The following is a 26,521-nucleotide window of genomic DNA, read 5'->3' on the forward strand; positions in this document are numbered from 1 at the left end:
TATATACAATATATAATTTTTTTCATAATTTGTTACGAGACCTATTGAAGAAGTCATTGTTTTGCTCGATATTATAAAGGAGTCATGGGAATTTAGTTATGAGGAGAAGAACATGAAATAAAAACGGATATGATATTCCTCATTAATAAGATTTAATAAAACTCATGCGTAATGCGATCGGTGCCTGACTTTATTTCCACGATCGTGGAGGGATTACGAATAGGTTTTGTTTTGAGCTTGTCCACAAACAAGAATCGATGGCGATTATTTGAACTCTAACCATGAGCCTACGTAGGTTGCTAGGACTCTTAAAATAAGGCACTTCTATTGTAGCTCTTAGAAGATCATGTCTCCATGATAAATTGCCCGTTCAGGAAAAAAAAACAAAAAAACCTCGAGGAGCCGTGTTTGTGACGATTAGACGGAGTCGACCGCGATTAGTTGGTTGTGGCGGGAATGAATTTATTGCCGTCGACGATGATCTCAAAGAAAGCAACCGCTCACGATGGATGAATTGATTGAAGCCATGCCAACACCACGCCCCATGGGGCCAAGCTCTCGTTATTGCACTACATGAAATTATAGGAATATAACAATGAACGGGGGCAGCCATATGCAAAATGGCTTCACTGGGACACAGATTTCTGGTCCCCTCCCATAAGCACACTCATGCATCCCATTTGCAAACGTGCGCTCGTGGAGTGAAGAGATAAAGGTGAAAGCTCCACTTTTCTAATCACATACCACGAGCCTCGAAAGAAGAGGTTAACTCGATACGTCATGATAACACGCTGTAGATGTTGTTGGGACCAAAACATGACTGTAGACGTTGGTGGAACTGATCGGTTGACAGGTTTTTTTTTTGGTGAATAAGAAATTTCATTAATAAAAAGTAATGTCTACATTGTTCAATGAATCTAGGATCGGATACCCTTCAAAAGTACATAGAAAAAGAAAATTTGACATTGAACCGAAGTAGCCCAAGTCACGAGCAAGGGTATTTTCTGCCCTAAAGATCCATGAGCATAGCCGGTTGACAGGTCTTGGTCAAACCTTTTTCAACCAGCTGGAGTGACAGCTCAATCCGATGTGCTTTCTAAAACAATAGTCGGGATCTGAACCATAAGAACCCAACCGGTATCAGTTGCTTCAAAGAACTGGTTAATAAATCGGGGAGAAAATGGCAGTATGCGAGATGGATTGAAGGCTATGTACACTATATATACATTCATGAGTCCACAGAAAAGCAAACAAACTAAGGTTATCAAAGATGCAAACACAAGGTCGAACCGAATCTATTTCATCATCACCACTACGAGAAGCTGCGGCCTCCAATTATCGACAAATAAGCTCGTTCCTCTCTCTCTATCTCCCAAGCATCTTGCTGCAAAAGTATGCCTTCCCACAAAGAACAATTGTCCTGGCCAAGCTTCAACTTTCTTTGCTTCTTTTCTCAGTCTAGACGCTAGATCACTAAAACGAGTTATATACAGGTAGAAATTTACAGATTCGAGGAGTTCTGTGATGGAAACTCCTCGATTAGTTTTCGCTCAATTGGATGCCCTTTCCGCGATATTCCTTTAACATTCGCGTTTGTTCTTTGTTTCCCAAGAAATAACATTACCTAGTCCATCATTGAAGGCCTCCTTGAACCACAGATCTGCTCCTCCCTTGCAGAGCAGATTCAAGTTAGGGCTGAAAATGTGCAATACTGCAGTGCCATATTTGGCGTGAAGGAATGAAAATGTTCAGGAACGGATCTGCGATATAAAAATCGGACAGTTCCATCCCATCTTTCGTGCCAAATTGAATCTAAGAGGTTAAGGGAAGGGTACGAACTCACCCCCTCATCCAATTTCTCTACACTGTCTCATCTATACATTGAAGCTTCTCCTGCGTAATCTTGCAGAGGGAATTCCTTTCTGACCCGCTTTGCCATCTTCAAGACCAAGATAAGGCATCATTAGAAAAATGATTAGTATCAAGTGCACATATAAGCTATTTATAAATCGAGATAGGAACAGAATAACAGCTCAGCACTGGGTAGTGTAGAAACTCACTGGAATTTCCCTAGTTGGATGCTTCTTAACTTTGACGAGATCATAATAATCTGACGCCGCCTTCTTGTCATAGTACTGTTTTTCGTCCTGCATGTCATATTGCATGTATTAATATCTTAAATTAATCGGCCAACTGAAGAAGATAGAGAAGATGGCAAATAATAACCAGACCTTCTCTTCCCTGACTTGCCCTTTCTTCTTCAAACTCGCACTTCTAGATGTTGGACCGACTTGGATATTCCCGGGGTTGAAACTCCTAAGGCCTCTCTTGTCACTATTACTTCCCCCATCGTACTGATTATAGACAGATGTTCCCATCTCTTCCTTATCCCTAGAATTGAGCCTATAGTTCCTTTTCTGAGAATAAGCAGAAACATGATCTCCAGAATCTTCTAGCATGTCTGAAGAAGGATCCAGAGAAGAAAATTGTACTGGCTGACGAAAAAGAGAGTGCTTTTCTCTCAAGTTTGGAATAGATTGATAATCCTCAAAATCGTGACTATTCGTTCTGCTGAAGTTTGCTCCTTCCTTGGGCGAAATCTTAGAGCTGATCCTCTGATCATATAGACTGTCTCTCTAAATAAGGAAAGAAACACAATAATCCACAAATAGTACTAACCACATAGAAGACATAACAAAAAGATTAGCAGTTTTGTTATCAGTAAAAAAAGCAAGATCACAATGAACAATCTTCATCCAACTTCATCACGTATTACCATAATCAGCTTCCATGAATGAAATAATATGAAGTTGCTTCAACACTTATAAAAAAACTATATCTGCTGGCAATTACTTTAAACAATTCCACATCGAGCGATTAACTGTTTGAACAATATCAATAGCTTTCCAGGATGAACTGCATTAATCTGACACGGATTGCAAATTCGAAGCATCTTGAAAACTACTCAGGTCTAGCATAAAGCATCTAGCCAGGAAACACCTCCATCAAGCATCAACTTATAATAAATTTGTTAGTCAAAAAAGGTATGTTAGGAATCAGGAAGCTTACTGTAGTTACACTGGTCGGTCTCCATAACCTGTCAGTATCTGGAGAATAAGTACGATCACCACCATAGTAAGATCCTGCCAAAGGTTTCACAAAAGAAAACATCAATCAAGTCATCTGCTAAAATTCCGGGTTAAAAAAAATTCTCTGGTTACAGAAAGACTCAGAGAAGGTAAAAACAAGTTAGTAAACCTCCCTCAGAATAAGAGAGAAGGTAGTTTAGAGTAAAATTAGAATTTATTTAACCAAGAAGAAACTCGACTGGAGAAAAGTTGACAAGTATGAAATCTTCATATATCATAACCATTTTTCTTTTTTTGATAGTTTCATAAGTCATAACTGAAGTTCTGTAGATTGATATACATCCAGCTGCCACTCCCAAAATTTTAACTTATTTTCCTTTTTGCATCTTTTTTCTCTCTGCTAATTTCATGCAAATTCTTACAGCTCTAAATGCTCAGAGAAATGGCAACAAACAGTGCGCAGTAGATAAATAAGATGTCATTGAGAAGGACAAATCCACTGCATGCTAGAAATAGGATTAACTATTCAGTGAACTTGTGTTTAGGAGAAAGCAGTTGAAATAAAAAAGCTAAAGATTGACTTACAAATCAGCACATTTCGCTCAACAGATCATACTCATTACCGAGAAATGAGTAGACTCCCTGGAAAGTAATATATTATGAACTCATATGCATAGAAAAACTGACCAGGTGATTCATCCCTGATTGGGAACTCAAAAGCACCAGGAGGAAGGGGATCAAATTCAATGCCAAGTGGTGGGCCATCTTCCCGGTAAAGCCTCCCCAGTTGCCGCCTAACAGCGGTTATAGCAGCATTTTCGGAATCACACTTCACTTTCAGATATCCGGATGGCTTATATCCTCCCATGCTAAATATATTCCTAGCATCGCTAGTAGCATTGATTCCGTTATGTGTGAGATACTTTGGAACATTCACATTTTTTAGGCTTGTGCCTGCAGAATAGAGCCGTTCCTGCGAGTGTGAACTACTTCCTGAAGATGCATCATCCATATCACCAACATTTCCAGCATAGTTACCTCTAGGTTCATCAGAGATGAATGCAGCAGGAGCATTGTGGTGATGGAAACTACGGCTTTCAACCTCTCTCGGTTCAACAGGCCAATGATCCCCTTGTTTGGTGCTGCCACACGAATCTTGCCTATGTCCACTTCCAAGATCCTGAATAATTCCACTTGAATGGTCCTGCCGTCCATTTGCTAATGCTTCCTGTTTCACCCTTTTGTCTTTCAATCTTCTGTGACAAAACCAACCAGATACTTGTTTCTCTGTCAACCCTAACTGTTCTGCAATTTCTGATTTCATTTCTTCAGTTGGGTACTTGTTCTCTGGGTAAAATTGGAGGATTATTCATCAGAGAAATAATAGGGAAAGCGTTCAAGGATGATGATGAAATAGGCTATGAGCAAGGGGGAAAATAACTTTGAGAAGGAATTATCTGTACCATTATAAAACTTCTCTAAAGCCTTGACCTGATCTGGAGTCTTCAACCTTCTCTTCTGATTCTTCTCAGAAGATGCCTTTCTCTCACCAGAGTGTATCTCCTTCGATTCTAAAATTTCACCAAAAGGAGAAGAAAAGACCAATTATCACCAGAATACGAATTTCAATTATGTAAAATGCATCTGTATACAATACTAGACAGGAGGAGTGCTAACCTATAGAGGCCAAAAAAACAACAAAAGGAAAAATAAATCATGATCAACCAGCAGATAATATAAATAAAGAAACAAGATGCTAGCTAACTATAGAGTGAAAAATTATGAAAAAAGCAAATCTCACAAATAGTGCAGCATTATGTTAACCAAAAATAAAATCCTCCATTCACTATCCATGACTGCTTCTCTCTCCGACTTCGAGCTTTACTTTACTTCTTCTGAACCTAAGAATTTTAAGGAGACTACATCCACGCCAACTTTTCCAGGAGATCAAATCTCGAGGAGACGACGTGTAACAACCACAAAATGGTTAACAGAACTTGGATTCCTGCATCACATACAAGACCCCAAAAATGCAAGAAAACCCTCAAACTCATCTCAATTCCTTCAACAGTGCAATGAGGCTACTCCACCTCCGAGAGATGATCAATCTATCTCCAAATATCTGCTACTTCATATCAAATCACATTTAAACTCCTTTTTCAAGCACGTCCCTCCTTCCATGGCTTCTGGAAATGCTCCAGTAACGGAGATGCAAAATGTTTATACCATTCTCCTCTCTCTCTCTCTCTCTCTCTCTCTCTCTCTATATATATATATATATGTATGTATATATCGTCAACTCCACAAGAACCTACGATGATGGAACAAAAAGGATTCACCCAAAGGAAAAAAAAAAGTTCCTAATTCACAAGGTTCGCTTCAAATGGAGCATCCTACAGCCATCCGACGAAATTCGTTCACTCCAAGCATCAATTTAGCAAAGCCTGCCCATACAAGCCAATTGCATTGCTGATCCATGAGGCCGAGAAGAGTATACGCACCTTCCATGACTGCACGTAGCCCGAGAAACCTCTCTCTCTCTCTCTCTCTCTCTATCTCTCTCTCTATCTCTCGCTCTAGGCTACAGCCCCGATTGACAGAAGATAGAGAGAGTGCGGGAGACGGAGACGGCAATCGGTTTGACCGAGCCGGGACACCAAACGCCGGCCGATTTGCAGCAAACTCCGGCGGAAATTCACCCGGAAGTGGCGCGAGGAAGACAGAGGATCCGATGGAGGAGGAGGAGGAGGAGACGAGGGGGAGAGAGAATCAACTTCCTTCCATGGATTTGCTCCATTGTCATTCGCCTGTTCATCGCCGTTAACTTTTCCGGTTGGGTTTTCGTCTTTCTCTTCCCTTTTTCTTTTTCTTTTTCTTTTTCTTTTTCTTTTCTGTTTTTTTTTTAGATATATTTCTTTTTCATTCATTCATGTCGATGAATATTTATTTAATTTAATATATTTAATCCGTTTCTGCTCTTTTACGTTCGTTCGTTCGTTCAACCGATCAATCAATCAATCAATCAGTATAATTGCCAGCTTTTCGCACTCTCTCTGGGCAAATTCAATTCCAACGTTGAGCCAATACCATGCGAGAACTCGCCCCTAGAAAATGGCCAATTTTCTTATGTTTATATATATTTTTAAGTAGTTGGCACGAAAGGTCCAGTCCGATTCATCCAAAGAGTCGTGACGGGGAAACTAATGCACCGATTGGTTTGCAAACATCATCGTTTTCGACTTCTTTTACTCTCCCATATGGGATAAATTTCTTGGCCGTGGTTAGAGCCCTTAATCGATCCATCAAACGATTGATATGTACATGGAAGTGGAACGCGTGTCTAGAGATATCACTCCATACGGAGGGTTCAATAGAATGATCTTGTATGACCATTGGGATCGAATTTATTCGAGGAAAAAATGAAAAAGGAGCGCGTGAAAATAAAGAATATCTTGGACTGAATTTATTAGAGGAAAAGGAACATATATGTAAAATGAATAATCTTGTACTAATCATTAAGGTTCTGTTTAGTTTTAGAGTTGAATTTTGATTTTAATTAATTTGTAATGATTGTGTAATTGAATTATGAGAAAAGTGTGAAAAAGTAATGAATAGTTGAGAGAATTTAATATTAAAATTTAAATTGAATCGTTAAAAAAATTGACTAAAAAGAAAAAAATTAATAATTTTGTTATTGAATTAAAGATAAGTTGAGTTAAAGTGGCGGGAGTGGAGTTAAAAAATTTTTTGAAACCAAATGGGGCCGTTAACGCTTTCAACTTATCAGGTTCTATTACATGCCATAAATCTCGTGATGAGCATGGATACGGTTTACTAGTTACATTGTCCGTGCTTTGCACTGTTGTTATGCAATAGATATTATTATTTAGAACAGATCTTTTCAACCATAGATGGAAAGAACATATATAGATTGTAGCAGAGAGCAATGCATTTGCAAAGAAATATTATGGTTAACTCTATAAAGAAATATAATTCGAATCTTTATAAAATGCTTATTTTTTATTCTATTCATGTGAATTAAATTAACACCTAATTTTTTTCAGAACATATATATTAATTTTATTATTTATTTACTTATTTGATAAACATTTTATTAATGTGAATTAGTTGTATATATATTTATAATGACACTACTATTTAATGTACCCGTATTAAACTTTATATGTATACATTGATATATGTACCATTCTAGTGTTTATATATATGTATATATATGTTCTAAAAGTTCGAAATTACGTAATTATAGAAACAAAACACGTACTTATTACCAAGAGACATCTCTGGGAAAGAGGAACTACATGCATGATACCATACTCTTGATATTTATATGGTGTATACCAGAGTTTTACGCACGCGCATTGCACGGTGAATTTTATAAAATTTTCATTTTCGCCTTTTGACATGATCAACCTACATCTTGACTACATGTCTTGGTATTAAATAAATTTTTTATAAATAGATATTGCATGGGTAAATTTATAAAAATAAAAAAAAATATGGGTAAAATTAAAAAATATAAAGAAGAAGAAAAAGATATATATATTTATTTATTCATTTATTTTTGCTGAATAAAGATATAAGACTTGAGGGAGAGAAAGTAGCAGAAAGAAAGAAATTGATGGGAAGTTGAAACTTGAAGGGAAATATGGGACACATGTCAATGAGGGAATGGGAAAGACAAAAGAAGAATGCGTGTAAAATTTGAATTGTTTTACCATTTTGTCGGTGCATTTATTGTACTATTTTCCTTATAAACAATATAATAAAAGATATTGGGGACAATGTTGTAAAATTATGCAAACAGTAATAGTCCGGAAATACCAAGTTCTCCATTTATATATTAGTATAAATATATATTTTAATAAGAATTAACATAAATATTATTTTGATATTTACTATTCTAATCATATTTAATGAGGTGGAATATATCTTTATATATATACATATAGATTAGTTTAAAAGGAATGGAGGTTTGATCGAAAGTCCAAGCTTGATCTACACCCCACTCGGATGTTTTGTGATTTTTACTCAACATAGAAAATCCATCATAAGTAATGTTTATACCTTGGTTCGTTACATGCTAGCTCGAGTTTTTACTCAGTATCAGTATCCAAACGGCCTTCATAAAGAGCATCAAACGATGTGACAAGACTGACTTTCGCTGGCGCGAAGGAAAACCTCAAATATACCATACACAAAAAAGCCCAGCCTCAAATTCATCGTCAAGTGCCAACATTAACCCAAAATGATTAAGGCACATCCCAGTAGAAGTAGGTGCATGTTTCACTGAGCATAAAAATTGAGAAACCTTTGTGCGTTTGGTTTTAGAGTTAAATTGAGTTGAGTTTTGATTTTAATTGGGTTGTAATGATTGTGTTGTTGAATTATGAGAAAAAAGTATGAAAAAGTAATGAATTATTAAGAAAAAGTAATGATTGTATTGTTGAATTGTTGAAAAAAGTAACGAATAGTTGAAAGAATTTAATATTAAAAATTAAATTAAGTGTAATGGAGTTGTATGTTGGTTTATATATAGGGTTCACCTTTTGAATTGGAATAGTTGATTTTTACTGTGTAGTGAGTAGAGTTAAAGTTATAGTTAAAGTACATTTGGATTGCGAGTTGAGTTGAGTCGAGTTTTGGTTTTAATTAATTTGTAATGATTGTATTGTTGAATTATAAGAAAAAGTGTGAAAAGGTAATAAATAATTGAGAGAAAATAATGATTAAATAATAATTGTGTTGTTGAATTGTGAAAAAGTAATGAATAGTTGAGAAAATTTAATATTAAAAATTGAATCGAATGGTTAAAAAAATTAAAAAATAAAAAAGTAATGATTGTGATGTTGAATTGAAGATAAGTGGAGTTGAGTTGAGCTGAATTGAACATTTTTTTCGAAAATAAACACACTAAAATCTTAAAATCATGTTGTAAAATCAAATGGGGTGTAATATAGTTGTTGTGCTTTGGTTTCGTTATTTCACACGAAACCCTCTATTGTCTCCACGTGGCGGATTAATCTACCAGGCATGCCATAGTGCTTTCTCAAGGGCGTCGTCGCACCAGTCGGCTTCACTAAATCTAATGCATTACAACTCTTCCCCTGAGGTGTGAAGGGCTAATTGGCATATGGATTTGATGTTTTAGTTCAGTTGAATATTTGAAAGTTGCTCAAATGATATCGCCACACAAGAATTTAGCCACTTTGATTCTCCTTGATGCAATCACGATCCCCTAAAGGCTCGTGACGCGTGAATCTTGGCCGCAAACAACCAAGAGAAATGGACCAAGGCCCGAAAGCTAAGGCTTGAATGGAGTGCTAGGCCTTTGAAACTCTAATTAGGTCGAGGGATAGATCATAGAGCCAACGGATTGGCTTGATGCTTAAAATGTAAATGCAATAAAAGGAGATTGCAAGGAATGTAGAGGTGCGAGATATTAAATGAGGAAATTAAATGAGGGGAAATAAATATGCAATAAAAAATTGTTATGTATATACGTGTGTATGTCTACACTCACTTTTTACACTTCGCGAAAATATAAGCGTCAGGCGTGATTATGATCGAGATCGCCGAGTCATCAAGTATATAGTTTTTCAATGGAAAAACATTAGTTTTATTTTTTTTTTCAGTCATAAGAGAGACTCATAGACTTAATGGAATGAAATAAAAATCATAATAGTTAATAAATGGTACGGATAGTTCCACCACAAATATTGATCCTGTAATATCTTGATATTAATAAATAAGATAAAGTAATTATAAGGGTGAAAAGCAGTTTGCTCTCTCGCCTTTGATGACATATAACATTTACCCTCGACCTTAAAAAGTTTACACGGTGCCCTAACCTTTTTGAAAATAAGCACTTTGTCCCTACCGATCAATTTTTTGACTAAAATGAGTCATGTGCCACTGATGGGCAAAATCGTCATTTGATTTCCAACACAAGAACTCAAAATTGGGGGTAGGAGGCACCCCCCACCGACCACGCCAACCCTTGAACGAGGTCGTCAGCTGGCTTAGTCCCCCTCAGGTAGTCGGCGGGGCGCTCCCTATCTCAATTATAGATATGTCAATTAAGACGCACACCCCAATCCGCATATTTGGTGCTTGGGATTTTCTTTTTCTTTTTTAAGTTCATTTAACATGTCTAGAGTTGAGGGTGGAGGGTGGAGGGTGCCTTGCGGCTACCCCATGCCCCAAACAAGGTTGAGGGCACCTTGTTCGAGGGTAGGGTGGTTCGCGGGGTGCCCCTAATCCCTCTCAATCTATTGTGTTCCCCTCTATGTCTTTTATTTTAAATTTTTATGTTCATTATTTTTTAATGAGATCAAATGACAATCTTGCACTTTAAAAAATTGTTACACACACGGCACGTGATTCATTTCGGAAGGGCTTGCCGTGTTTTTAAGTTCAAACATTACTTGTTATTTAGAAGTGATGAATGAGCAAATTGCTTTTTATTTAGGATTGTTTGGATCGGTGTAATTTAGGGATGAATACGAGATTCCCCAATATTACACCGGAAATTTCCACGTTAGGTGGGAATCTCAAGTCAGTGAATCTCAAAATTGTAATTCTCGAGCTTTGATGGGCCTTAAGAGATTACACCCTAAGAGGTAATCTCAGAATACCATCGTCGAGGGTGGTATTCTCGCGTAATCTCTGCCTTTTTTTAATTATTTATTTTCCTTTTCAAAGTGCAATTCTTTTTTTTTTTTGTTAACTCTGATTTTACTCTTTCTTTTTATGTTTCTTGTGTTTATATAAATATATATGACCCATTTTTTCATATGAAATGATGCATATGGTATATATATATCAACATGTAGCAAATATTTATATAATAAAGGCAAATATATTTATAATTATAAATAAGAATTAAAAATTAACTTTTGAACAGTAACCATACAAATCAAGGGTAATTATATAAAATTACTTCACTTTTCTATCGATTTATTTAATATACCAAACGTATCAATCTCACATTGCCTTATACTTTTCCAAATACATAATAATTTACAAAACACATTAATATCATATTTTTTTATAATATGAATTTTCAGACTTATTTTCCAATCAATCTAACATTTCCTATAATATAAGGGTCCACTAATCAAAGAAGACATGAACACCTTGTTTGGTTTTGCAATCTGATTTTATTATGGTGTATTTAGTTTTATAGTTAAATATAATTGAATTTTGATTTTAATTGAGATGTAATGATTGCGTTGTTGAATTATGAGAAAAAGTGCAAAAAAGTAATAAATAGTTGAGAAAAAGTAATGATTGTGCTGTTAAATTGAGAAAAAAAATAGATAGTAAAGAGAATTTAATATTAAAAATTGAATTGAATAGTTAAAAAAATGAAAAAAAAAAGAGAGAGTGATAATTGTATTGTTGATTTTTGTTGTATAGTGAGTAGAGTTAAAAATAGAGTTAAAATTTTAAAAATATGATTGTAAAACCAAACGGAGCGTAAAATTTTAACTTTAATTTCAACTCTATTCACTACACAACAAAAATCAACTCTTTCAATTCAAAAAGTTGAACCCAATATGTAAACTCACATACAACTCTATTATACTCAATTTAATTTTTAATATTAAATTCTCTAAATTATTCATTATTTTTTTAACGATACAATCATTACGCAATTGCCATTTTCTCTTAACTATTAATTACTTTTTTATATTATTTTTTTTCATAATTTAACGACACAATCATTACAATCTAATTAAAATTAAAATAAAATTAAAACTCAACCCTAGAAAAGGGGTGAAAATCGAATTCGGGCCTCCTGATAAAGTCCAGGGCGATGGTTGGACCAAACCTTCTACGTTCTTCTTCTGCTCGGAAGACTCGTCCATGGCGGCAAATCTGCTTCGAATCGCAACCCACGAAGCAGAGAACCAACTGGCGCTCTCTCTCCGACAAGCCTTCCTCCTTCTAGAGAGCAACCTCCGACCCCCCTTCCCCCTCACGATCCCTACTTCAGAAGAATACCAGGTCCTCAATTGCGCAATCCTCTACGGGATTTTAACGCAACCCCATCACGCCAAAACTCACATTAAGCACTTACACGCCGTCGTCTCCGACGGGTACGCCTTCTTTGTGAATCTTCTCGTTCAGGTAACCAATGAATTGCTCGAGAAGCTCGTCGATTCGGCGAGGAATCAACTCCTGTGGGTCACCGGGGAGATGGTCGATGTTTCGGCCGTCGGGTTTGACGCGCTTCTGGTGTCGTTGTTGAGACAAGTCGTCGGGGGAGACTTTACTGATGGTAATTTGTGGCTCTGTTTCGAGGTGGCGACTCTGTTTCTGAGCAAATGGGACAGTTTGCTGGAGGAAGAGCCCATGGTTTTGACCAGTGGGTTGTATGCGTTCTTGCGGTTGTTAGCCGATCACTGTCGGGTGTCGAGTCGGAACTCCAAGTTAGAAGCTTTAGTGAGGTTAGAGATCGAGTTTTGCTTAAAGATGTTGAGGGAGCAGTTCCATTTGTGCTTGAAGGTTGGGAGGGATGTTATTAGATTGCTGCAGGATTTGCATCATATGCCTGAGTTCCAAGCCGTGTGGAGAGATTTGGTCTTGAATCCCACTGTGTTTGGAACCTCAGGATTCTTGGGCATTGCACAGTTTTATTCCACTCGTACTTCAAGTCGATACTTTCTGCTTCGGATTCCTCCCATGATGGAGACTCACCTGCGGTTCTTGCTCACCCAGGTGAAGCTCGGGGGTCAGAAGAGGCACCAGGCATGGTTTGCTAGCAAGTACTTGTTTAGCCCTGACAGAGAGACTCTTATATGCGACATTGTCCGCTTCATATGTTGCACGCACCACCCAACTAAGGAAATCATTCAGTCAGACATCATCCCTAGGTGGGCTGTTATAGGCTGGCTCCTTAAATTTTGCAGGAAGAATTATGTTGAAGCCAATGCGAAGCTGGCATTGTTCTACAATTGGCTCTTCTTCGATGAAAGAGCTGATAAACTCATGGATATCGAGCCTGCCGTGCTATTGATGGTGTGTTCCGTGCCTAAGTATGTTGAAATCACGAATTCCCTCCTCGAGTTTCTGTTTCTTCTCGTGGACAACTACGATATGGAACATAAAGAAATGATCACGAGGGGAGTTTTATCATCTTTCAACTGCCTTATCAGTAAAGGGGTAATTCACACTTTTGATGTTTTGACATCTTCTGGAGTAATATTTCCTCTCCTGAGAGAGAGGCTTGCAACGTTCTTATTAGGTATGAAAGCTGGGATTGCTAAAGAGTTACGGCCAATTGGCGTTTCAAATCAATGTTTGCCAGCTCTGAAGTTTCCCAATTCATCCTGCATTGGAACCCCCACTCCATCACCTAAAAAGCAGCAAATGGGCGTCCAAGAATCTCAAATCGGAAGCAATTCTATTGATTCTGTTGCACATCCTAGAACTCTTATTGAAGATTTAGGGAGTCTTGTTCAGAATCTCGTCGAGGCAATCAAGAAGTCGGATGAAGCTGGTCTGTCCATTTTGCAGAAAATTCTTGACTTATATGTTAGCATTGAGAACTTGCCTGCAAGTGGTCCAAACTCTGTGAGAAGTTTATCTGCAAAAATCTCCAAGGACTTGGAACACAAGCTGTTCACGCCTGTTCAGTGTTTTCTTGATGAAAGATATTCTGGGACCGAAGTTGAGTCTGTTACATCCATAATCATTCGTAAGTTTGTCTTTTCCCAAAAGGAAAGAACGCAAGAAATGCTTTCCTGCTGGTCTATGGATGGGTTTCCTGTGGGACCGTGCTTGTTATCGTATGCTTCAAGACTTGCCTACGAGGCAAATAAGTTGGATAATCTGGGTAAATCAATTGTTAGTGATAGCCTTCCTAAGTTGAAAGATTCTCAGGTCCCGCTCTTGAAGTTTCATGTCAAAGATTGTCATAATCCTTTGAATAGCAATCAGAAATGTTTTGAAACATTTGATTCTTTGTCTGAGCTTGACAGAGAATTAGTTGCTAAGCTCATAGATGACGTGTTTATTGCTTACAAATGCTTTCTTTCGCATCTAAAAACCACCTTCCATAATCGCGAGGGTGAAACGACTCTCTCGAAGCTCCTTTTATCTGACCTAATCTCTTGCTCAAAGTGGAAGGGCATGAGATTAAAATACCTGTGTCAGAGCCTTTTTTCTCATCTTCCTGATTTAAGTGTCGGCGAGGAAGGCATCATTAGGCTGCTCATGAGTTGCTTGGATGATGGAGATATCCTTGATGTAAAGTTCGATATTGGACTGAGAAGGTACTCTCTATTCGGGGAGAACACTGAAGCCATTCTAAGTTTAATCAAGACCTCTCTGAAATGGGAGTCTTTAGAGCAGCATAAGTTCTGGGGTTTGCTTGGGGTAGAGCTAGCAGTTTCTGGGGTCCGTCTCGAGAAGCTGATCTTAAATTTCTTCTGCTCAGCCGAAATCAATGATCCCAGTTTGTGTTCAACTGCAGTAGGAGGCCTTCTGTCAATCTGTAATTCTCGGGCTCCAACTCCTGAGCTTGTTGGGGCAGTTATACTGTTGCCGAATCACGTGTTTCAGGCCTTTGCTGCAGCTGTCCTCTCAACATGGGCTCACTTGAATGCTTCATTGCTGTTTGATAGTTTAGCAGAGTTCTCAGAGAAACATGGGTCCCAGAACGGGGAATCAATCTTTTCTAACCCTACCGGTGTCATGGTTAACCACTCTGCAATCTTATGGTTGTTGAATTATTTCGACGCCCGGGGAGTAAACCTCTCATATGTCCTGGGCGGTAGCTGATGATAAAGGAAGAAAGGTCAGCTACATCAGTCAGAAGGTAAGCTGCTGCGGCTTCTCAGATACATCAGCAGCTCTGAATTTTGGGAGTTGCATAGCTCTCAATGCAATTCGGTGACTCGAGTTTTTTTGGGTAAAGACCAATTTGGATACACATTTAGATTTTCCATTGCACTGCCGCTATCTGCATATGTCCTTGTTAAGATACAAAGTATTATCTGGGTCATAATTGTAAAAATCTGCGATTTTGCGTATTCAGGTTGCAATAATCAGGGAAAGAAATGAGGAGGAGGGAGCTACAACATATTGATCCCTTATAAATTAAGACGTCACAAGGTAGTGCATCCAGCCTTTAATTCTCTGAACTTATTGATGAATCCTTTCTGTGACAATGGGTTTATTTCCTCTGTTGCTTTATGCAGCAAACTAGCACAGAAGGCGTCTCAATTGAGTCACTTGCATCTCGTGAAATTTGCCCGTCCAGCATGTAGAATCAGTGTGGATGCGTCCCAGAAATCCACTGAGAGGAGTTTTACTGTCAGTGGGAGTTCTTCCTCTTAGGGGACTCTGTCGTGAGGATGCAACGGAGTCGAACCTGATCTCGCCAAGTAGAATCAATCTTATGATTTGATTTCAACCCAAAGTTTTATCCACTTCTCGCCCTGTTGTGTTGGCCAATTGCATATCCTCGGGACAGAAGTGTACAGGTTTTTTATTCAATATCGTTAATATTAAGTTGTCATTGCCTGTATGTCTCGACGTGTTTGGCTACGTTTCTCCAGTAATTCCTTGTTACATCCGAAACCCCAGCTGCTTTTGCTTGGCATGCAAAGGTCGACCGTAGAATCACTCGAAAACCGGACTTAAAGAAACCAGTTGTTTTCAATCCAGTTCGGCTCTTCTTGCATTTCGGTATTATGGCTTTCTCCATAAAATGAAAACGGGCTGGAGAAATGCAACTCTCTCTCTATTTATTAATTTCAATAATTATTCTAACATCCTAGGGAAAAAAAAAAAGGAAAATGAGAAGCGACTCCACTGGGGATCGAACCCAGAATCTCTGGTTCCGTAGACCAGCGCCTTATCCATTGGGCCATGGAGTCATTGTTGCAGTAACAACGCAAATGTCAATTAATCCTACAATTATTCCGCAGGAACATTTGCGTTGCTCTGCAGTTTCCGAACCTGCCTTCATTAAATTTATGAAACAGTATCGATCATATTTCTGCTTTGATATATATATATGTGTGTGTGTGTGTGTGTGTGTATGTATACATGTATGGTGGCAACACAAATGTCCAGTCAATGGGGACAATTATTCCGCAGGAACATTTACGTTGCCCTGCAGTTTCTAACCTGCCTTCATTAAATTTATGAAACGGTATCAATCATATATCTGCTTTGATATATATATATATATATATATATATATATCTATTTGTGGAGCTGCAGGTGGAGACAGAGAGAAGTGGGAGAGTTCAGAATTGAGAAACAATGGCGACGCTGATTGCTCCAAGGGACTTCTCACCCATTGAAGATGCAGAGAACCTCAAGAAGGCTTGTCAAGGTTGCTTTTATATCTATTTACGTACACGTTGTATAATTAAATTGTCGTATAGATGTATACATGTAAGCTTTGTCCATGTTCAGGGTGGGGAACTGATGAGAGCGCCGTGATATCAATCTTGGGACACCGCAACTTGTTCCAGAGACGGCTCATCAGGTCGGCTTATGAGGAGATATACCACGAAGACCTCATCGCGCAGCTCCAGTCCGAGCTTACAGGTCACTTCGAGGTCAGGAATATATGGTGTCACTCACATTTATGTGCCGGTTAGTTTTGTGCGAGTCGGGTTTTTTAAGTTTATGAAGGTTTATGAATGACTGAAAATTTCGAGAGCAGAAAGCAGTGTGCCACTGGATCTTGGACCCTGCAGATCGTGATGCTCTCCTACTTAATTCTGAGCTGAGGAAGCTCGCTCCCAATCATCGTGTCATAGTTGAGATCGCCTGCATTAGATCCCCTGAAGATCTCCTCGGGGTAAGGAGGGCTTACAGGTTCCGGTACAAACAATCGCTCGAAGAAGACATTGCTTGTCACACCACCGACACTCTTCGGAAAGTAAGTTCTTTCATTCATACGCTCTGCCCGTTTCATGTGATTCGACCAAAGGGAGAATATTTATCTTCCCATTATTTCCCTTACATATCATATACAATTTCCGGTCCGTGCAGATTCTGGTTGCACTGGTGAGTGCTTATAGGTATGATGGAGATGAGATCAACGAGGAAATGGCGGAATCAGAAGCGAGAATCCTCCATGACGAGATCCATGGAAATAATCCTGTTCATGAAGAGACTATCCGAATACTCAGTACGAGGAGTAAGGCTCAGCTCAATGCCACTTTCAATCACTACAAGGACATTTACAAGACTTCCATCACCAAGGTACACATATGTAGGATGGAATGGTTCCGGGCAATGACACAAAACCTTTTCATGCTTTCCACTGGAATGAAACGCGGAAAGCAATTATTTTCCAAGGAAACATATGCGTCCTCCTCCCTGCTTTCACCAAGAGATCGTGTTTGTAACTACTTACTGGTTTTCGCATATCATCTGGCAGGGATTGACAGGAGATTCCGAGTATCTACCAATGCTAAGAACTGCCATTCGGTGCATCAACGACCCAAAGAAGTATCTCGCCAAGGCACGTAAATACATCATATTAATCTACTATAAGGCTCCCAGTCCTAGGCGAAGTTTCAATCACAGACTTGCAATAGATTCATGATCTTGCTTAATCTTACGAGTCCTTGGTGGTTTTACGTGCACCACAGGTGCTTTGGAGCGTGATAAATACAGTGGGAACCGATCAAGAGGCCCTGAGCAGGGTGATCATCGACAGCGCGGAGAAGGACCTGAAAGGCATCAAGGAAGTTTTCTTGCGGAGGAACAATGTGCCCTTAGAAGAAGCAGTTGCCAGGGACACGACAGGAGATTACAAGAACTTCCTCCTTGCTCTGTTGGGCAGTGAAGAGGCCAGCTAGGTAGTAATCAGATGTGATTCGAGTTAATTAGAGAGAGTTCCTAACTATTTGTTTCAGTTCTTCTCTTCTTTATTTTTATTTTTTCCTCGATGAGACATGAGGTGTCAGATCATATTGGCTAGACCAATCCATGTTTAGGCATCGGCTCGATTCGATAATTAGAGTTTTCTTAGGCGCGATGCGAAGAGTCGTGTTTCATGTTATTGACTATGGCTTAATTGCAATAAAAGTAAAACTAGATGAGTTCTCCCTTTTCGAAATCGTAACATGAGACTCGAACCGTAGTGCGAGGGCTCTTGAAAATTGTCTGGAAATCATACACAATTTTAATATGTTAGTTTCTTTGTGCTTCAATCGTATTTTCAAAAAATAAAAATAAATCCTCGTCCTCCACCCCCCCCTTTTATTTATTTATTCCATTTTTCTCCTAAGTCCTACCTAAACAAAGCATTAAGCTGATAAATTGGCGACGTAATCTCGGTCATTAGAATCCATAACTTGTTCTAGAGACGATCTCACCGGGTCATAACTCGCGAATCGATTGGATCTGATAACTTAGCTCCAATCCAAGCTTTCAGGCCACTTTGAGGTTAGATAAGGTACCTGATGTTCATATCAAATTAATGTTTTCATCAATTTAAACCGAGTTATATATTTTAGGGCGAGTTGGGGGGCATTGGATTGTTTATTGAATTTTGAAAAGAACTTTATTAAATTGAATAATGTGCGATTAGATAATTACCACTAGTTAGGGAGATTATTAATTTAATTATTTGATTTTCTCTTTTACGATTAATTAATTAAGCCATTGCTTGTGTTAGACAGAGTTGCTAAGGCCATGACTTAAATATGGTTTATTCATTATCTTTTTAATATTCAATTGGAGAAATAGTTAACTTTTGCAACAATTTTTTTTTTATTATGTTAGAATATGTATGTATCATAAGCAATAAATATATGCTAATCATATCATATATCGCGTTTTATTTTATCTATATTTATCTGTTTTATTGTACATTTCGTCTCAAAACTTAAGTTATATGAGTGTCATTTCTGCATGGGGAAATTAGATTGATCTATCTTGAAAGCAACTAGAAAAAAAATAATAATTTAATATGTTAGTAACTTACATAAATTTAGATTTATTATTGCGTCATATCTTTAATACTTTCTAAACGTAAAATAATAGATTGGTAAATGCAAGTAATTAAAAAAAACTTAAATTTTCACATTGGTTCTAAATTTAGTAAGAGAGGGATAATATTAGTTTTACTATTTAAAATTTTATTTTGATTTTAACAAAAATTAACTTAATTGGTCGAAATAATATGATGTCTCATTCAAAATTTTATGAATATTCGCTCTTTTAAGAAACAAAAATAAATCACTATCCAAGATAAATCCGATAGCTTGCCTCGGTGGATCCGGGCACCAGGCCAGGCCGCGATGTAGTCTCCGACCACCTCTCATAAAAAGAACCAATGAACTTAGACTAGATTAGTAAACAAAATTGAAGATATAATAATATGCTTTGTTTAATTTCTTCGTTGTTTTGTTGGGTTTTGGTCATCACTCGTCGTCACTTGTGATACCAAAAGTCAGTAGTCAATCACTTTTCCAAAATCCTGAGACAATGCGCGTAATCGAAATTTTTGTTAATAACCAAAAAATCGTTAATGAACAAAACAACAATTTAAAATAATAATAATAATAATAACAAATTGAGAAAATTACAATTTTGCCTCGAGTTTATCGCCTGTGACAACCAATTTTTGTTAAACAAATAGATACTGCAGCAGAAATTCGAAAGGATAAGGTTGTTATTCGATAGTCCCTTAAGCTAGTGGGACTTGACAATTTATCCCCTAAACTTTATTCAGAGATGTTTTGACCACTGAACTTTTGCCTCCTGGGATATAGTTCCAATAACTCGTATCGTCAAGTTTTCCATCCATATAACTCGACCGTAACATGTGAATTGTAATGAGCATGATTTTTCAAGGTTGAGTTTTGACCTTTTAAAGGCAAGGTAGAACTCACTAGGCCAAATGTAGCATCGCCGGAGCACCTGGCGGGCTTTGACTTAATCTGATATGGTCAATAAGTAGCTTCCGGCAAACGAGAAGATTGAAGCGGGTCATCATAGTATTCCAGCTCAACTAGCATATGGATCAAGTACAATAATAGAGAAGATGAAATAAAAGAGTACATAATGTCTCATTGGAGACTTCTCGATTCCGAATCGATTGCAATGCCGCTACATTAAACTGCTATTCTCCAATTAAAATCTACAAATCGTGCTAGATTTAAAAATAGACACAAACGAGTGAATTCTTTATGTAACCAACCATTCCTCAGTATAATCCGGAGTCTTTCGGAATCGAGAATATTGTCACTGCATTAAACTAACTTTACAGGCAAGTTGCATCTATAAATTGGAACAAAAGAATCTACCGGGATAAAAGGATAAATTTGGAAACAACAAAAACGGATAACTATAGACAAAGTACAAAACCCGGCCATGACGTGGCACCGCGGCTCCGAAGGGGCAAAGACTTCCAAGTCAATAAAAAAAAATTATAATTTCAAAAATAAAAATAAAAAGCCTTTCCGGCAAAATAATAAAATAATAATAATAATAATTCGTTTTTTGTCATTTTAAGGATTTGTCGTATATTACACGTGCCGAGGCGGCTCTTCCGCTTTTTCCTCTGAACCGTCATGTAACTCTCTCTCTCTCTCTCACCGACAACCCCTTCCCTCCCCCCCCACCCCAACCAACAGCACCCACCGTCGCCGCCCACCCCGCTTACCCCCCTTCTGCTCATGTGAGGCGGTGAGTCGCCTCCCGCCGCCACCGCCGGCGACCGATCGACGATCTCTTCCTTCCAACCTCGCTGAGACTCTTTTAGCCTCCGCATTTCTCTCATTAGCCGTAATAAAAACGAATTCCTCGGACGAAATTTGGCTGGAAAATCGACAGTAACGATGGAGTCTCCGAGTGCCTCTGCCTCTGCCCCCGCCCTCGATCAAATCTCGAAGTCCGCCGCCGAGATCCTCGCCCAGTGGAAGCAGTACGAGAAGGTGACCACCTGCATCCTGGGAAGCGGCACCGCCGCAGCCACAGCCGCTGACCTCTCTCCGAAGACGGCGGCGGCTCGGGTCCCCACGCGGAGGGTCCACGCGAAGGGTTCGAAGAAGGGCTGCATGAAGGGGAAGGGAGGGCCGGACAACCTGAGGTGCAGCTTCAGGGGAGTGAGGCAGAGGACTTGGGGGAAGTGGGTGGCCGAGATTAGGGAGCCCAGCAGAGGAAGCCGCCTCTGGCTTGGGACCTTTCCGACTGCCCTCGAGGCTGCTTTGGCCTATGACAACGCGGCGAGCGCCATGTACGGGCCCTTCGCCCGGCTCAATTTCCCCACTAACGGTAACGACGGTAACGACGCCGTCAACGGTGGACCTGGCGGTGCCTCGAACAACACCTCGAAGGACTCCTCCAAGGACTCTTCTTCCTCCTCCGTGGCGGCTCCTTCGGCCCCTCCGCCTCCTTCTCCTCCTCCTGAGGCAGCTAATAAAGGTTATTCCTTTTGTCTTCTTGACTTGCCAATCTATGGTATTGTGATATAGAGAGATACGGAGCCAAGACTGGACATTTCTACGAAAAAATTTCGAGGGTTGACTGGGAATCAGGGGATTGCGCTGGGAGGCTGATTTTCTATCGGAAATGATCTACGAGGTGTCACTTGCGAGATTGCTGGAAAGTTCGCCAATCTATCTAGTTTTCTGATGTTATCGTCGGGTTTGAAGCAAATTATGTCGGCTGATTCTCTTTTGTACTCGATTGTCTTTCATGTCTCTTCCAACAGTAGGATCTAAGTTTGTACCCTCAATAGATTCTTACATATTTAGATTTGGCTGTAGGTTTGGTTGTGTGTTGGATATAGAGGGCATCTGTTTAGGATCTCAGTGAAGCATTTGAGTTGCCTACTCTTCCAGAGCTTTTAGGAGAGATTCCATTAAGAATCAGAGGGTGGGCCTTAGTTGCTAACAGTTAAGTTTCGAGTTGGATCCTAGGATGAGGTCGTATCACTCATTAGATCAATGCTTTCAAAGCAAACTTGTCGCGGAGTGCTGAAGAGACAGGGCCAAGTGTCAATTGACAGACGTAATTCAAGCTGTTTGTTCTTTTATTGAATGTAGAACTGCGAGTTTTGGACAGATTATCAGTCAATTAATAGAATGCACAAATAAGGAGCAAATCCTCGGGAGAAGGCAGAGCAGAGAAAGAGCAGAAAACTGTGGAAGATGGTTACGACAACCATCCACAGTGAATTGCTGGTGTAAGATAGAACAGATTACTGAGTCCTGGCATCCTTCTAAAGAAACTTGCTCGGTACCTGGGTGATGGAAAGTTTGACATGTATAGAGGATTCCAAGAACTGTCTTCTAAGGTGAATCTGAATCAGCCAACTTCTTGGCATTTTAGATACGGATCACTCCTTAGAATATGGGAGGTTCGGACATATTGCACCTTTTGATATATCTTTTGAGGTTCAGGAATCATCCATATGGTGCAGAAAAAGGAGGCTGGCCACTGCCTAAATCTCTTATCCTATCACTAGTTACTTTGATTAGTTCAGTAAATTTTCAGAAACAAAATCTGGTCTGCCGTTTTCTTTTCCCCCCGTTCCTTCTTTTGGTGAATCACTGCATTGATGAAGATGATGGTGAAGCCTCACAGTGGCTAATGTCATATTAGGATTGCTGAGGACCATGCTATATATGAGCTTATCAGAATCTCATGAATATTACTCTTTAAAATCTCATTTGCAGATGCATTAAATTTAGATGGGCCATTCCCTGTAAACTCTCAATTGGGAGGAATTTCACTCGATTTGGGCATTGCAGAGCGTCCTAGAAAACATTCGAAGACTTCTGGTTCTTCTTTGTCAAGAGGTGTGTCATGGCCTCTCGATGGCAGCGAATCTTTGAAGATTGAGGTATGCTTCCATCATGGCCTGAAAATAGAAATTCTTTCTGGTGAAGTCCTAAATAAAATTTCTTCTGTTTTTTTTTTTAGGTAACAGTACAGAACGGAATCAAAGCAGGAAAGGATCATGATAAGGAGGAGCCAGCTGAAAAGATACTCTTTGATCTGTCCAAATCCATCATTAGCATCAAGGAGGTCTCAGATAAGATTGCTGCAGATAAGGCTGAAGGGTCTGCCGAAAGTTCGGCCGCATCAGAGACCACCTTTGATTCTTCTAAATCCGTCGACATGGTACTTCCCCATTTCTTGGTTGCCTTTTTTCATCCTATTCTTTTCTTTTTCTCTCTTTGCTTTATGGGAAGGGGCAGACCCTTCACTGAACCAGAAAAGTGTCCAGTCGCGATTTACTGGTTTCCTTACTTGGAGTGGTTGGATGAAAATTTTAAATTTAATAGTAAAACTACCCCATTTGATGGTTCATACGTGCCTTGATGAGTTCAAAAGCTGAAATTGTTTTTGAGCATACTATTGGAGCAGAGAAGGTTGTAGCTTAAGATTGGCACGGCTATTCTTTTGTAGCTGAACCAGTTCATTGTGGTTACATTTTCTCCCTTAATTTAAATAATTCTGTCGGGTATTTTGTAGATTGCTGCTAGCAGCAAAATAACGCTCTCCGAGAGCAAAGACCTGACGAAGTGGTTATCAAACATGAGAAAACTTATCCATGGGAAGTCTGCAGAGGTTTCTGCAGAGACAGAGCTTGCCAATCTTGTCAAATCCAATGATGAAGAGATTCAGAAGGCAAGGACCGTCCTTAAAAGCTTGAAATCAATGGACTTCAAATCTGTCTCTGAGCTGGAGTTCTCAAGGAGCTTGGAGCGAGCTCTCTCCACCCTTTTGTCCGAGAAAAGTCCTGCCCCTAATCGATGCTCGTCTCTGTATAAAATCTGGGAGCAGATTTCATTCCTGTGCTCATACTTCAAGCAAGCTCAGTCCGATCTAATGGAGGTGACCAAAATGTACACCTTGAAGGATTCTCTGCAGGCGGAGCTCGATGCAAAGACTCTGAGATTTGAGAGCTTGCAGAAGAGAGAGACCGACTGTGATCGAGAGATCAAGAGCCTTGAGGTTAAGATCAGCAAGTTGCAGGCTCAGCTCAGGGAGGTGAAGGAGATGAAAGCTGATAACTCATTTGAGATGAAGAAGCTCTACAAGGAGACGGAGGAGAAGGGGGCTGTGTTCAGTCAGTACCTTCAGGAGGAGCCCAAGTGGAGGCTGAAGAAGAGGAAGGCCGAGGGAGATATCGAGAGGGTGGAGAACGATTGGGAAGATTTGAAGAAAGATCTTCCATTCTTCTGAATAAGAATTAGTTTTTCGTTTTGATTTTCATATTTACCTCTTAGTTTGACTCCATGGAACGACGAGTTAGTTTTGCTTTTTCATTGCTCATGGGTCGGCCAACAGGGTCCTCTTTCGGGACCTTTTGCGGTGTTAGTTTGGTATGTACGTTGTTAGCTTGTACATCTCATGTGTTCTTTCAGGAACATTTTGTTGTATGACGAGTGCTCTTCATTCCAGTTTCGAATGATCTTGTACGGTTTAAGAGATTAGATTCGTTCGGAATACCAAAAGCAGAGGATTAAACAAACAAAAGAAGATAATTGTATGCATTCAGAAGAGCAAAAGAAACGAGTACAAGTTGAAGGTTTATAACAGAAAGGAGCAAAACAAGGTCTGCCGAACACATAAAAAAGGATGTACAGGAGTGAGTTTGGACGGGAAATCTAGAGTCAGTTTTTCCGAGCAAATGCCGCAGCGAGCCCACCAGCCAGCACTCCCACTGCAGCTGCAGCTATGCCAATGCCGATTATGCCATCTACATTCATGAAGAGCAAAGCAGAAGATGACGGCGGATGATTTCTGGTAGAAAGAGCAGAATCCAGCAATAATTGTCAATATGAACTATTACCTTTGGTAATCTTATCTTCGATTGTTTTCTGAAGTGTCTGAGCCTGTCTCCAGTCGGGGGCAATCTGCAAATATATATATTAACCACAAATAAGATTCCGACAACCATCAACTTGAAGAAAGGAACTTTTCCGGTAGAACTACTATTCACTTCAGTATCTTAGTTGGTACACGAAAATCACTTCTAGCATAAAGGAATTTATCCCATATTATCTGAAGCAATGATGGAAGTAATATCAAGTTAAAGATCTGAAGGGAATGGCCAATATGCATGGACATCCTTATTATACTACTAGATCAGGGAACTCGATTCTGACCGACAGGCACTGCTCCACAAGCTCCCTGCTTCTTGAATAGTCCCCGCTCCTGTAGTATCCGACTGCCAGAAGATAAAGCTGTTCTCTCATCTGAAGCGGGCTTTTCGCACCAGAAAGAGAAGCTGCACATAGAACGTTCAGATAATCACGAGAGAGTGAGGGGGCGGGGAGAGAGACTTCGAATTCTATATAATTGCTTTACCTTCAAGCATAGCTATCCCACGTTGCACATCTTCCGGTCGCCTTGAATGAACAAGGGCCCAGGAAAGGCGCATAATACACTCACTCTTGAACTCATCAGAGGAACCCTTCTCTGCCTCAGCAACCTCTCGCTCACAGCCCTATCGAGGCAGCACTTCTCCATGAGAATCAAGATGACCATATCGATCACTATCACTATATTGATCAGTATCGCAACAAAGAACAAACAAAGGCCAAGACTAGTTGCCGAGCTTTTGCCATAACAAAAGCAAATGGCACGACAAAAAATCGGAAAACTAAATATAGCCACAACAACTGTACCACGTTATCGGCAATCGCCAAATGTCAGGAAGGGCATATCATATAGAGTACAGTACATTTCGAATAGAAGCTTTTGTTCAGACGACGAAGCTGTTGTGCTTCAATAAGAAAAAAAAAGAAGATCTCCCCTTCAACTCTAATAAGTCTCTACGGCTGGGCTGGAAATTGTAGCTTAGTGGAGGTGATTGCGAGTTAAACACCAATTCTTCCACCAGGAACCTCAACAAGAAGCCATTAACTCTTACATGGTACAATTTCCGCCATTGGAGAGCCATGATGAAGCAAACCACTCGCTCACGGAAAACAGGACACGAGCGTATTACATAAAGCTCCAGAACACCGAAATTTGAAGAGAGAGAGAGAGAGAGAGAGAGATTACTTACAGCGACGATATCGCGGTCACACCATGGGATCTGATCGGCTCCGGTGAAGAAGGTGGAGACGGAGTCGAAGAACTTCCCGATCTTGGCGTCCATTTGCTTCCTCGTGTGTGTCCGCCGAATCCAAAACCAGCAAGACAGAGCGAGCTTCGAGCCACCTGCCTGTGATTGTGAATGTCACACTAACGCCGACGAGAGAGCAGAGAAGATTCCACCTATTGGGCCGGGCCTCTCGTAATGGGCCTTTGAGGAGGCCCATTTGTAGTGCTCACGAGCGACCAAAGGCCCAACTTCATGGTGCATGTTATTGTCGGGGACCAATAAATCCATCCGATGTTTGAATTATCTCCTTTCTTTCCCTCCCCCCCCCCCCCCCCCCCCCACCCCCCCCCCCCCCCCCCCC

The 26,521-nt window shown here is 39.7% G+C and overlaps 5 protein-coding genes and 1 non-coding gene across 12 annotated transcripts; 3 read left to right on the forward strand and 3 right to left on the reverse strand.

The window, feature by feature from the left end:
* Positions 1-1,169: 1,169 nt before the first annotated feature.
* LOC116201649 lies at positions 1,170-5,984 on the reverse strand. 4 transcript variants are annotated; one of them, XM_031532943.1, is made up of 9 exons: positions 5,591-5,983; positions 4,553-4,660; positions 4,128-4,436; positions 3,777-4,043; positions 3,070-3,143; positions 2,232-2,636; positions 2,061-2,147; positions 1,844-1,939; positions 1,170-1,660 (listed from the first exon to the last, which is right to left on the reverse strand). In XM_031532943.1, exons 1-8 carry the CDS (start codon positions 5,595-5,597, stop codon positions 1,871-1,873), a joined length of 1,326 nt encoding a protein of 441 aa, XP_031388803.1. In that variant the 5' UTR covers positions 5,598-5,983; the 3' UTR covers positions 1,170-1,660; positions 1,844-1,870. The 4 variants fall into 4 exon arrangements, with proteins under 4 accessions (XP_031388803.1, XP_031388802.1, XP_031388800.1 ...); XM_031532942.1 differs by having other exon boundaries at positions 1,170-1,711; positions 3,777-4,436; positions 5,591-5,984; XM_031532940.1 differs by having other exon boundaries at positions 3,777-4,436.
* Positions 5,985-11,899: 5,915 nt separating this feature from the next.
* LOC116201438 (integrator complex subunit 3-like) lies at positions 11,900-15,645 on the forward strand. 3 transcript variants are annotated; one of them, XM_031532682.1, is made up of 4 exons: positions 11,900-12,119; positions 12,243-15,027; positions 15,154-15,230; positions 15,317-15,645. In XM_031532682.1, the coding sequence occupies exons 1-2, from the start codon at positions 11,979-11,981 to the stop codon at positions 14,895-14,897; spliced, it is 2,796 nt and encodes a 931-aa protein (XP_031388542.1). In that variant the 5' UTR covers positions 11,900-11,978; the 3' UTR covers positions 14,898-15,027; positions 15,154-15,230; positions 15,317-15,645. The 3 variants fall into 3 exon arrangements, with proteins under 3 accessions (XP_031388542.1, XP_031388540.1, XP_031388541.1); XM_031532680.1 differs by having other exon boundaries at positions 11,901-15,027; XM_031532681.1 differs by having other exon boundaries at positions 11,901-14,934.
* Positions 15,646-15,819: 174 nt separating this feature from the next.
* On the forward strand, positions 15,820-18,204 carry LOC116201440 (annexin D8). The gene is made up of 6 exons (XM_031532686.1): positions 15,820-16,461; positions 16,545-16,690; positions 16,798-17,016; positions 17,130-17,342; positions 17,521-17,604; positions 17,735-18,204. The coding sequence occupies exons 1-6, from the start codon at positions 16,389-16,391 to the stop codon at positions 17,942-17,944; spliced, it is 945 nt and encodes a 314-aa protein (XP_031388546.1). The 5' UTR covers positions 15,820-16,388; the 3' UTR covers positions 17,945-18,204.
* Positions 15,925-15,997, reverse strand: TRNAR-ACG. Its single transcript has one exon. It is a non-coding gene; the product is annotated as a tRNA-Arg (tRNA).
* Positions 18,205-20,689: 2,485 nt separating the features above from the next.
* LOC116201439 lies at positions 20,690-24,516 on the forward strand. Of its 2 annotated transcripts, none has more exons than XM_031532683.1 (4): positions 20,690-21,518; positions 22,775-22,941; positions 23,022-23,222; positions 23,577-24,516. In XM_031532683.1, the coding sequence occupies exons 1-4, from the start codon at positions 20,933-20,935 to the stop codon at positions 24,288-24,290; spliced, it is 1,668 nt and encodes a 555-aa protein (XP_031388543.1). In that variant the 5' UTR covers positions 20,690-20,932; the 3' UTR covers positions 24,291-24,516. The 2 variants fall into 2 exon arrangements, with proteins under 2 accessions (XP_031388543.1, XP_031388545.1); XM_031532685.1 differs by having other exon boundaries at positions 22,850-22,941.
* Positions 24,517-24,570: 54 nt separating this feature from the next.
* LOC116201441 (mitochondrial fission 1 protein A-like) lies at positions 24,571-26,294 on the reverse strand. The gene is made up of 5 exons (XM_031532687.1): positions 26,122-26,294; positions 25,419-25,557; positions 25,217-25,338; positions 24,901-24,964; positions 24,571-24,807 (listed from the first exon to the last, which is right to left on the reverse strand). The coding sequence occupies exons 1-5, from the start codon at positions 26,212-26,214 to the stop codon at positions 24,722-24,724; spliced, it is 504 nt and encodes a 167-aa protein (XP_031388547.1). The 5' UTR covers positions 26,215-26,294; the 3' UTR covers positions 24,571-24,721.
* Positions 26,295-26,521: the final 227 nt, after the last annotated feature.

The sequence above is a fragment of the Punica granatum genome, chromosome 3 (genome assembly GCF_007655135.1).
Source record: "Punica granatum isolate Tunisia-2019 chromosome 3, ASM765513v2, whole genome shotgun sequence".
In the NCBI taxonomy this organism is placed as follows: Eukaryota; Viridiplantae; Streptophyta; class Magnoliopsida; order Myrtales; family Lythraceae; genus Punica; species Punica granatum.

Excerpts from the sequence above, each read along its gene's own strand:
- LOC116201649 (XM_031532942.1), bottom strand. Across the intron at positions 3,144-3,776 it reads AATCAGGGATGAATCACCTG|GATCTTACTATGGTGGTGAT; the intron begins GTCAGTTTTTCT and ends AACCTTTGGCAG. Across the intron at positions 2,637-3,069 it reads GACCGACCAGTGTAACTACA|AGAGACAGTCTATATGATCA; the intron begins GTAAGCTTCCTG and ends TTCCTTATTTAG.
- LOC116201438 (XM_031532680.1), top strand. The coding sequence starts at position 11,979 with ATGGCGGCAAATCTGCTTCGAATCGCAACCCACGAAGCAGAGAACCAA.
- LOC116201440 (XM_031532686.1), top strand. The coding sequence starts at position 16,389 with ATGGCGACGCTGATTGCTCCAAGGGACTTCTCACCCATTGAAGATGCA. Across the intron at positions 17,343-17,520 it reads ACAAGACTTCCATCACCAAG|GGATTGACAGGAGATTCCGA; the intron begins GTACACATATGT and ends ATCATCTGGCAG. Across the intron at positions 17,605-17,734 it reads CAAAGAAGTATCTCGCCAAG|GTGCTTTGGAGCGTGATAAA; the intron begins GCACGTAAATAC and ends CGTGCACCACAG.
- LOC116201439 (XM_031532683.1), top strand. The coding sequence starts at position 20,933 with ATGGAGTCTCCGAGTGCCTCTGCCTCTGCCCCCGCCCTCGATCAAATC. Across the intron at positions 21,519-22,774 it reads TCCTGAGGCAGCTAATAAAG|ATGCATTAAATTTAGATGGG; the intron begins GTTATTCCTTTT and ends TCTCATTTGCAG. Across the intron at positions 22,942-23,021 it reads GCGAATCTTTGAAGATTGAG|GTAACAGTACAGAACGGAAT; the intron begins GTATGCTTCCAT and ends TTTTTTTTTTAG.
- LOC116201441 (XM_031532687.1), bottom strand. The coding sequence starts at position 26,214 with ATGGACGCCAAGATCGGGAAGTTCTTCGACTCCGTCTCCACCTTCTTC. Across the intron at positions 25,558-26,121 it reads GTGACCGCGATATCGTCGCT|GGCTGTGAGCGAGAGGTTGC; the intron begins GTAAGTAATCTC and ends CTGCCTCGATAG. Across the intron at positions 24,808-24,900 it reads CGAAGATAAGATTACCAAAG|ATGGCATAATCGGCATTGGC; the intron begins GTAATAGTTCAT and ends TCATGAATGTAG.